The following is an 11,795-nucleotide window of genomic DNA, read 5'->3' on the forward strand; positions in this document are numbered from 1 at the left end:
AAGTGTAATCATTTGTAAATTTTTATTTATAGTAAACCGTGCCAAATTGTCACCAAAAAATCGACATGTTATCATAATCCAAAGATAAACCTATCTTTGTTTTGCTTTTCTCAAAACTGCATTTAATTTTTTTGGGGGGAAAGAGGGGTATCTGCACTAATTGCCATTTAATCCTTTCATTCCAAGAGAAAATCGCTCACCTACATTATTTCAGTTTCTTCTCTACTAAGCAAACTTATTTTTATGTATTTACTGCTTTCTTTTACAGCTTTACATGAAAAAATATTGTTCTTAACATTTTAATTGTTTTCTTACAGATATGCAAGTACATACATGCACACAATATACTTGAGCCTCAAGTTATATATATTACACTACAACTCTTAAGGTTTCTAATTATAACAAAAAAAAAAAAAAGCATGTAAATATACTCAAGTGAGTGTATTTACATGCTTTTCTTTACCCTTTCTTTTATCTTTTCATTTACAATAATAAACACGCAACAAATTACTACACTAAGCCCTTGATATGAAGATTTTTCTCCAATTAACAATTAAAAATATTTTCTATTAAATACAAAAAGGAAATTTACCTCCTCAGGACCAGCAACAACAACATGAAAGTATCGTGCATTGCTTTCATCAGGAATAGCACTAATACCAGGGACAGGTTCTGTTATTAATCTTTGAGTTTCCTGTAAATTGATAACTTTCAGTCTCTGTCAATTACCATATGGCATTTTTGCAAAATAAACTAAATATTTAATAGTAACCTTAATATTACACTGTTATTTTATATATTACTAACATGGAAGGGAAAAAAAACCTAAATTTTACTTAATAGCACATAACAGAGATTGCAGTACTATCAATTGTGTACCTCAACTCTCAAACATAAATCAAAACCAAAAGCTAACATTTTCTTTTATTATGCAGTCATAATCAATTCAGTAAATTCAGTTCGGCACATTATATTTTTTTTTTTTTTTTTTTGATAAATCATTTAAGAACTTTTGAGAAATCAGGTGGAATAAACTTCAAAACGATCCATGCTACTAATCCCTTTCATTTTTCAGGAATCGCTTTTAAATCCTCAGCAGCATTTATTTAGAAAAACAATGTCACTGCCAAAACAAAGTCCAAAATTAATAATTTCAGAAAAACGAAGTCTAAAATTTACAATCTCAACACAAGTGGTGTAATTAAGGATAAGCTTAAACATTTCAGTAACAATTTGAATACTATTGATAACATGGTAAACGCTGCAGAAATACACTTACCAGAGACAAAAACTTTCATTAATCTAATAGCGCACATTAAAAGTTTTCATATTTATCTTCAGCATTAATAGATTATAATCAAAACCTTTTCTGGAAACTAATTAAAGACATTTGCTTTGCTGCTTATGTAAGTCATAGCTTTTCAACACACTGCAACACACAAGCCAACTCTATACATTTAGAACATTTACTTAAATTTATAAATAAATTTGAAAATATACGACATCTTTATCCAAATGAGTACAAAAATAACTTTAAGCAGCAAACAGACGTTTCCTCAATGAAAAATGCGTTTTTCGCTTTCTTTCTATATAGGTTAAGTTGAGTAACAAAATTAATTTGGCAACTCATATTATTTTAACATATTCCGTATCAGCAGCAACAGTAATATGCGTCGCATGAATAATATACGCACATAGGCAAACAATTTAACTGCTATTGCTAGCAGCCTCTCATTAATCACTAGCACTGCACTCGAATTGATATGAAGTCAACAATAACTTTAAATGATTACACATACATTTTCCTTCACGAATGACTACAACGTCTGCAAAAATGACCACGTTGGCTTCTTAATTCACTCATCATACCTAGCACCAAAACAGAAAACTCACCTTTATTATTCGCCTAGGTAAAACAGCCATTGAAGGAGCGCGAATATTCTATGATTATGATTGTAAAACTGCAATAGCCGTAACTCAGTATCTTATCGCAGTGAAGGTACCGGAAAATAGTTATTGGCTGTCAACGGTGGAGGAAATGACGTAAGAAAAAAACAGCTCATGACATATTTTTTCTTTTTGTTACCCTGATTTCAAGCAAAATGCTCTACTAAAAAAAAATTTACTTTTTACTACCTATCAGCAAAACTGCGCATAACCAAAGAAAAAGAAGGGTATTATTATATGAACCAAAATTTCTACCTTTATTTTTTACTTATATTGAAATCAATCCATACTTTTGTTCTTTTTACGACTCATTCGAGAAACATGCATATTTGTCCAGTCCTTTCCTTTTTACGCCCTGATCGCATGAAATGATAACATTTCTAAAAGAAAAGATATACTACTAGAATCTCAAAAGTCGAATAAAAAATTAATCACGACTGAGCATCTAAGAAAGACATAAGGATTTAAAAAGATATCGTGAATGAGCGGATCAAATCATAATTGCAAGAGTTTGGGAGAATATATTTTCTCCAGCAGGATTGTATAAAATAACAATATTTCAAAAATGCAAATGTATATTTCCGAAAAAGTAAATGAGGGAATTCGTTTATATGTTTCGTTAAAAGTACCGCAAGGGGGAAATTCTTTATGCTTACCACCATCATTACAAAATTCATAAAAAATATCTTTTTTTCCGGTATTTAATGAACTGTTCTCTTTAGATTTCGTTTCCCCGAAATGAAATGAATAACCTGCAAAACCTTCAGATTGATATTTTGTTATGTATATCATTTTCTTAGCGTACATATTTTGTGTGGGTACATTTGTTCACATCAATTGCAATTTCTACTGCACTTCATATTTCCAATCATTTTTATGCAGGTTTGATACAATCATTGTATAGTATAAAACATTAGCTGTAAATGTATTGAACAGAAGAAACCGATAGACTGATCGGCTTAAACATTTTAATCAATGACTACCTTTATCTATGCATTTTGCCATAAAAAAAAATAAAACACAATAACCATCATCATTAGGAAAGCAAGTTTTCTGAAGATGGGGAAATTGAGGGTTGTTTTGAAGATTAATGGTTAATAAAACTTTTTTTTAGCTCGATAAACTGCCAAGTTAAGAAAGCAGTGGGCATCTTATGGACTAAGAACAAATCTGGGCAATGCGTTCTATGAATAACCTGCTTGGTTCTGTTTCTGACAAGATCCGAAGCTATTTGAGATATGGAGCCTGTAACGTAAGAACCCCCGATTAGAGTGAAAGAAAAGACAGCTTGTCTTTTAAAATATTTATTTAAAAAACTTAATAAGAAATTCTTGAATAAATATTAAAATAATTGAATCCTTAAGGCATAATTCATATAAAGGCCTCTGACGCGGCTACGACGCTGGATGTGTCTGCTTTCTCTCGTTTACAACATCAAAAGCTCTTTACACAAAGCTCTCTCCTCGTTTTTGTTAAAACCTGGAAAGAAAATAATTAGTCCATTATGTCCGGAAACAACAGCAGGGGGGTTTCCGCTGCACCTTCCTTCCAAAGGTCTGCTGTCCATTTTGTCTCTGAACAAACAGGTAGATCTCATTAAGCACCTGGAAGTCCGAGGGGTGCATATGTCACAGGCCCTTTACGAGGGATATGAGTCCATTTTTTTTATATGGGATATGCTACAATTTTTGGGGGGGGGGGCTAAGATATAGCTTATGCAGATTATACGTAAATCCTGCACTGATCATTTCTGTGATCTACTGGCGAACATTACACAGTCATAACAATGATCCTTTTCCGATTATATATTCCAGAATCATTTTCAGACAAGACTGAACAGCAAGATCTTGGTTTCATAATAATGAGACTTTGTTGTAATAGAAATTCTCGGTTGCAGAAAGCTATAATTTACTAGTACAGAAATTCATTTAATAATCGCGATATTTATCTTTATACATAACGAATCTATGTTTCTGTAGTGTCTTGTGTGTCTCGTGGGCATCAACGCATTAAACATGTTTTTCCATCAGTAGGCTTAATTACATAAATTTCGTTAATCGTTGCAAACCACTGCACATTTCCGAAATAAATAAATTTTACTATACGGCTTAGAAGAAAATTCTTCTGCTCTCTTTTTTTTCCGTATATTGCAAGTAAATCATGCGTGATCATTAGTCAAATTCTTTAATTTTTTTAAATCAGGTTGAAATAGTTCGAAATTGCTTTAGACGCATAGATTAGTAAGTTCTTAAAGCAAATCTCTTGAAACTCGCTTCGTAATTTATATTAAATTGCATATTATATTTTGAAGCTGTAAGATTTAGATTGTCTTTAACAAATATCTTTCATTTGCTCACGATCTACTTTTATCTTCTGAGCTCTTGGTATCAAGGTTAAAATCCTCCAGCGTAAACTTTGAAACTAATGTTGCGTCATTCTTTCAGTCACAGTACAGAAAGTAGCTTTACTTTTTTAGTTAAAAAAACTTATGCATTAAAAATGCTAATCTAACAAAAAATAGTTGCTACAGAAATTACAGGATTAATGCCTGGAAAAGAAATTTTTACGCACATGCATTCATATCAAAAATCAGAAAAGCCCTGAATATGTTCTTCAGTATTTTATGCTTTATAATATTTTACGATATTTCGAATAGACTGGTTACTGTACCTCAGAGTATTTTAGCGCAATAAAATAAAAAACTTATTCTTTTAGAGAACAAAAAATAACTAATTAGCTGAAATGACACAATTTTTGAATTTAAGAGTAATAGAGACTGCACGAACTATTTTGCATAGGGACCGTTTTTGCAGCCGTATAAGAAGTAGATACAATTCGTAATAACCCCTGGAGTACATTAAAAAGTGTTTGCATTTGTAGTCAAGTCGTAAATGCAAAAGCACTTGATTTTAGTCGTTTTCGATTTTACGTCAAATACGTTTTTGAGATTTTCTCCAACAATTCATTTATTCATGCTATACTTACAGTGGTGGCCAAAATTGTGGACACTTTTGGAAATTTTTATGTTTTTGAACTTTGTATGCTTATGGAAAACGTTACGTTTCACAAAATTCAAACTTGTATATATCATTTTAAAGAGAATTTATTACTGAATTCAATACAAAACACAAAATTCAATTATTTGCAATACAAAAAAGTTAAACGATAATAGTTATGGATATACATTAGATAGTGATGATTGCAGTGAGTTATCAGTACTTAGTAGGGTACTCTTTATTTTTTATTACAGCTTCACATCGACGTTTCATTGAGCTGACAAGAGTTTTAAGCTCTTCTTTCGCTATTACATGATGCCAGGAAACAATTATAGCCTCAATTAGTTCCCTTTTATTTGATGGGCGCCTCATTCGGACAAGAGTTTTCAAACGGTGCCACAAATTTTCGATAGGATTGAGGTCAGGACTGTTTTCTGGCCATGACAACAATTTAATGCTTTTTGTACGAAACCACTCTTTCGATATTTTGGCCGTGTGGCAAGGAGCAGAATCCTGCTGAAAAATAAACGAAGCATTGTTGGGAAAGAGATCTCTGATGGGAGGTAGAAGTTTTGGTTCTGGAATAATGTCAATGTATTTTTTGTCATTCAGTGTCCCATCGATGTCATGAAGGCGACCAATACCATCTGCTGACATGCATGACCAAATCATAACACTAACTGGGTTCTTCACAGTTGCTTGAATGCAGTCAGGATGTAGCTCTTCTCCTATTCTACGTCTTACATATTTTCGCCCATCACTACCAAATAACGATATCTTAGTTTCATCACTCCATATAACTTGTGACCACTGACCATCTGTCCAATTAATGTGTTCCTTTGCCCACTGTAGTCTTTTTTTTTTTTTTTTTTTTTTTTAGTTGCTGAAAATTAAGATAAGGCTTTTTTCGTGGAATTCTACCTCTCAGTCCAACATCTGTTAATCTTCTCCTGATTGTTCTTGAACTGACAGAAACACCTGCATCACTCAGATCACTTCTGATGGCCGCTGATGACATTTTTCTATCTTGGAGACATAGTCTTTTTATTCTTCTCTCATCAATAGATGTGGTGCACCTTTTTCGGCCTTTTCGTTCCTTGTTTTTTATACAATTTGTCGAATAAGGTTCGGAGAACAGCCTTGGTTGCGCCAACTTGGCTCCTTTAAGGATATGGGCGACATTTCATAATGCCAACGGAAGTAAATATCATGTACTAGGGAGAAAAGAAAAATACATGGGGGAAAACGGGATTAAGATGTGTTTATATTTGTTTGGTATGTGATTGCTATTAGTTTCTGTTATGTTGCTAAATTAGCATTAAAAGTCGAGTAATGTGCGTCTATTGCGAAAACGCAGGGCAATTACTTTTCGATCTAATTTTATATATGTATTAATATATCACATTCCTGCTCATATGATCTACATATCTATCAGATAACTAGCTACTTTTGACACTTATTTCTGGATGTGTATTATTTTACAACTTTTTCTGCTTTGAAAACCCAAGTATTGAAACATTATGTGTATGCTTGTGAAAATATTATTTCAGATATTCTCGTATAACTAACTATACTATAATCGCATATTATTCAGTTACGATAGAAATGTGCTTCTATTATTTACTTTAAAAATGCAGTATTTGATAGCCTTCCACATAGTAGCCATTCTAGAATTAGTTCTGTAATGTTATATAATGTTAATTGTCTTATGCATTATTTTGTCTAAATATTCATTATCATAAAGAATATATAATCAATGTACAGAATGCGAATTCAATATATTTTAAAGACAGAGATAATAAATAAAAAATTAAAGGGAGACTACACATGCAATGAGATAAAAGTGACCATATTCTAAAGGAAGTTGATAAACTCAAAATGATGTGAAAGTATAACCCATGCCACAAAATTCGCTTAAGTATTATTTCTGAGTGGTAAAGCAGAACATATATATCTGAGTGCATTTTTTATATCTAAAATGAATTCTGTTATTAGTTGCTGATGAAAAAGTAAGAAAACAATTTTTATGGATAGAAATTTATATAGCTGAGTATTGAAAGTCTGATACTTCATCGAAACTGAAACAGGAATTTATATATTATATGAAAGTGAAAAAAAAGTGTTGTTTTTTTGAAAACTTCAAAAATCTGAATAATTTTCAGAACATATTCTTAAAACAAATTAAGAATATACTATTTTTTAGAAGTTATTTTGGTACTTTTGCGTTTTGCCGGCGCAAGCGATAAAGTCGCCAATAATGGTACAACCGATGCCAAACGGAATATTCTCGCTGGTAACTTTTTACGCCTCATTTTGAAAACAAGTCGCAGCTTTTCTTATCAGATTGATTGTTTCTTTCAATACTGGCATATAATTACATAGAATTTTTATCAGATAGTTCAGCTTTATGTCTAAGGCCATTTTCGGTAATTAAGTCAATTAGGATGCAATCACAGCGCTTACCCGAAGCTGAAAATATAGAAAAGGTAAAGTAAGGGTTAAATTCATCAATTCTAATGAGAATTAGCGAAGTAAAGCACTGCAGTTTTACATAATTTCTGAGTAAGCTATTCTTACGAATTGAAGTATTTCTTGCATTTAAACTTGTGTTCCAAATTAAGATTAAACTTGAAATTAATGTAGATAATTACTGAGAGCATTAGATTTTTGTAGTTTACGTGAGATGAGATCACTTGGGGGTCACGTGATATGAACCGGCAAATCAGAATGTTGAACCATGAAAACATAGTAAATTCTTAAATTGATGTCTTTTTACAAATTTATTGCCTTTATTTATTCGCTTTTTTATAAAATTTTAAGCGATATTAAAATGTTTATGCCTTCAAAAAAAAAAAAAAAAAAAAAAAAAAAAAAGAATTCTTAGAACTAACATTTTTTTAATATTTTTTATGTGTATACTGTATGTTGTCGCCAATAAATTCTGCTTGGCGAGATTTGCGCCGGCGAAACGGAAAAGTACCGACTTATATTTATGACAATTAAAATCAAAAATGAAACAAACTATTTTTAGTTTATTCTTATAGCATTTAAATCCACTTTTATTAACTGCATACAGCATTATTTTACGACATCAGGAAATTTTAATTTATTAAAATTTAATGAGATTTCTCAGTTTAAAATGCATTATATATATATATATATATATAATACTATAAAGATGAGGAAATGTTTAATGTAAATTACTCTTTCCATTACATAAAGCATATAACTAGATATGTGTTTAAATACTACAAAATATGTATCCTTCTAGCAAGTTTAATGAAATTTTTATATTTATACTGCAGTTAAAAAATGAAATACAATACCATTGCATTTTGTCGAATTTTGAACAATTAAGACTTGAGAGTATTACCATGTCTAACAGCCCACAAATTTATCGCATACATATTTTTAAAGTTATTATTTCTAATTTGTACAATAAATACTAAAAATATTAAATGTGCTATAAACTAAATATCAGACTGAGGCTACAAATATCCCAGACAAATATACTGCAAATATGTTTAGTCTGAGAACTTAGGTCTGTTTAAGTCAGATATTTCTAGCAACTGTGAAGTAAAACTGCCACTCTATAGGCAAATTTAAAGTTCCTCTGAATTCAGATTACTGTACATAACTATGAATGTGATATCAAAGCACACATTGACTTATTTTATTGCACTACGAAAGCACACATTGCAAGAAAGAAAGTACAAGAAAATGTTTATAGATTATTTGCAATCAATGCACATAAAATAAATACTAAAAAGCTATACAATAAACCATGTTTGAACATCGATGAGTACAGGGAAGCATAACAAAGCAAATGAAAACAGAAAATAAAGCATTAAATAAACATTTACAAGTGCAAGACACTTATTTTTACATATATTATCAATATTTTATATTTTATTCAATTATGTGTTATTTCTAATTTAATACTCTTTGCTCAAGCAAACAGCAAACATAATAATATTTTTCGAATTCGTATCCCGATCTGCTGCCAAAGAATCTCTACTGCTGCTACGGATAATCCCTTAGCAGAGAAAAAGTATCACGCTGTCCTCCTAGAAGAAGTACGTCATCGGATAACAACCATAGCGTAGTCTACCATAATAAGCTATTTCTCCCCGTTTTGGCGTTAAGGCTGTTCTCTGAACCTTATCCCAATTTGTCTCCTGATATCGTAAACAAAACTTTCGGACTCCAGATGTAGTCACTGAATCACCCACCTGTCTTGCAATTTCGGCATAGGAAAGACCACTTTCTCGTAACACAATAATATTACATGTCTTTCTAGGTGTCCAATCTACTCTTTTATTTGATGTCATTGCTTCTTGACTTAATATTAAAAATTTTTGCAAAAATTCCTACTTGTAATTGTAGTGTATAAGAAACAGGTCCTCCTTCTACAGAACAAAGCAAAATAATGAATTGTTTCAAGTGTAAACATGATGTCAGCTTCTACTGGCAGTTACTAACATTTGATTGGTTCTCAGAACAAGAACAGTGATTGGCCAGGAAAGCTAGACATTACAAACCACTTCATAACTGTGTTTTTTATTTATATTAAAGTACATATAACTTTTTTTGTATTGCAAATAATTGAATTTTGTGTTTTGTATTGAATTCAGTAATGAATTCTCTTTAAAATGATATATACAAGTTTACATTTTGCGAAACGTAACATTTTCTATAAGCATAAAAAGTTCATAAACATAAAAATTTCCAAAAGTGTCCACAATTTTGGCCACCACTGTATATGAACTCTGAAAAGAAAGCTCATCTCTTTGAGCAGCCCCAATTTTTCCAGGAATAAACGTCAAAATCATTCGCTATAGCAGCTGCGTTTTCAATTACACTGGAAAGTTAAATTTATTATACAAACTTTTTATGTAGATTTATTATTTTTTATTTCTGGTTTGTTTAGTTTTTTATTTATGATCTGAGAAAAGATTTGGCATGCCAAAGAACCCAACCATTACCGTAGCTATAAATTCGTTTTAATGGGGTTTGAACTGCATAAAAGCTAACACTTATTGTAATAAGTAAAAACTGATCAGAGAGTTCCCAGACCCAAATTATAGGAGCTACTTATTATTAGTTTTCTAATGCAGTGATTTTTAATCGGAGTATGCATAAATCCAGCATGAGAATATTTAGGGATACTTGAGAAAAAGAAGATATAACAGAAAACGACCAATACATCTACTCTGTAAGACAAGATACAAATCTAAAGTTATGAAATTAAGTAAGTAAGAGAGGACTGTCTTCAAATTGTTTCCGAAAATGAAGCTATACTGTCAAGGCTAAAGACAAAAATAGAGAAGGAACGAGGCAGTCATTTTGCTTTTTTGTTTTGGTGAGTGTTAGTCCATGCTTGAACACTGAGTTCATAATAAGCCACTAAAATATGCATGCTTAGAGATGCGAACTTGTAGAATATAATTTGACTTTTCTCATCACGAGTATTCAAATGCTGTAGCTGTGCATTGACACATTTAAGAGGGGGGCCTTTCGTTCAAATGCGAGCAATACTCATTTTTGAATATTCTTTCGGGGGTTGCCTATAGCTTCTTTTGCAAATGCTTTAACTTTTCAGCTACAGCATTATCAGATGCAGATTAGTACCTGAAAAAAGGCACAGAAAAAAAGCTCAAACATAATGTGGACATTGAAGCTTCATCAAAGATTTTACGAAACATGTCTCACTGTTTAATAAGAAACAGTGAAAAGGCCTAAGTATCAGTTTTTAAAAGACTAAGAAAAGAGTAAAACTATGATGAGTACAAGAAATTCGGATGAAACAAACAATTAAAATGTAACAGTACAGTATAGCTGGATTAATAAATTCCTAGATTAATTTAAATTTGTAAATGAAAAGCTATATTTTCAGGGGTCATTTCAAATTAAAATTTTTGTCAACTCCTTATCTGAGAATAAGCTAAAACCTTCCTAATACAGCGAGAAAATACCTAAACGTTTGAAAGTGTTAAAATCCTTTTCCGTGAAGTGCTTATCAAACCTAAAGAAAAAAATAACTGCAATTCAAATTCTTTTGGAGAATAGTTATGGGATTTTTCCAGGTTATCGAGGAAGAGAAAATTTGACTTATGAATGATATTGTTATAAAAGATTAATTTAATGATAATGCAACTGAATTTAAAGTATTCTTTTGCTTTGTTACTTGTAATGTTTAGCAGACATCAGCAGAGAATAAAAACCGCTTCCTAATAAGATAGTTCATTTTGCTTTTATGTTTAAATATACGTCTCCAGTATTAATGGCTTCCACTTCTTAAACTTTTATAAAATTAATTATCTTAGTAAGATGAATAGAGCTTCATATTTAAGAGCATCAGCTGAACCTGGCTCGAGAGACTTTAGTGCCTCAAAACAAGTTTCAGCATTGCAGTGAACATTTATATCGTGTATAAAATATTTGTTTTGCATTTTATAAATATTATTTCAAAACATGCAAAGGTTTTTCAACTATTAATAAATTAAAATAACATAAAGGCTATTTTTTATATGCAGTATTTGAAATATATATTTCATTTCGCTGTATCCTTAGAGTTTCAAATATAAATATAGCTGATCAAATAAAACCTGTTAACCGCCTATTTACTGTCACAATAAACTCATCCGATTACGTAGACCGCAGATGAGTGATGTTATTTAGAGGCTGCCAATGACACTGAAGCATCATTTTGTTCATTAAGAATGCGTGTAATAGGGGAGACTTAAGCTGCTTTTATAAAGTTCAGATTGTGATGGCTCCAAAGATTGGGAACGAATGTCTTTCAAATGATACTGTTCGATGTCATTTGCAAACTGCCGTTATTAGTATATG

The 11,795-nt window shown here is 31.2% G+C and overlaps 1 protein-coding gene across 1 annotated transcript in view; it reads right to left on the reverse strand.

Annotated features, from left to right (window-relative positions):
• LOC118201993 (ubiquitin-conjugating enzyme E2 N) overlaps window positions 1–2,047 on the reverse strand; it is a 37,440-nt gene extending 35,393 nt beyond the window's left edge. Inside the window, exons 1-2 of the mRNA XM_035374149.2 lie at window positions 1,894–2,047; window positions 593–694 (exon numbers count right to left, since the gene is read on the reverse strand). Coding sequence (XP_035230040.1) covers window positions 593–694; window positions 1,894–1,923 — 132 coding nt within the window. The 5' untranslated portion in view covers window positions 1,924–2,047. The remainder of the gene's footprint in view (window positions 1–592; window positions 695–1,893) is intronic.
• Window positions 2,048–11,795: the final 9,748 nt, after the last annotated feature.

Source organism: Stegodyphus dumicola, chromosome X1 (genome assembly GCF_044657685.1).
Source record: "Stegodyphus dumicola isolate Sdum_Otavi_A_Nest chromosome X1, ASM4465768v1".
NCBI classification, from domain to species: Eukaryota; Metazoa; Arthropoda; class Arachnida; order Araneae; family Eresidae; genus Stegodyphus; species Stegodyphus dumicola.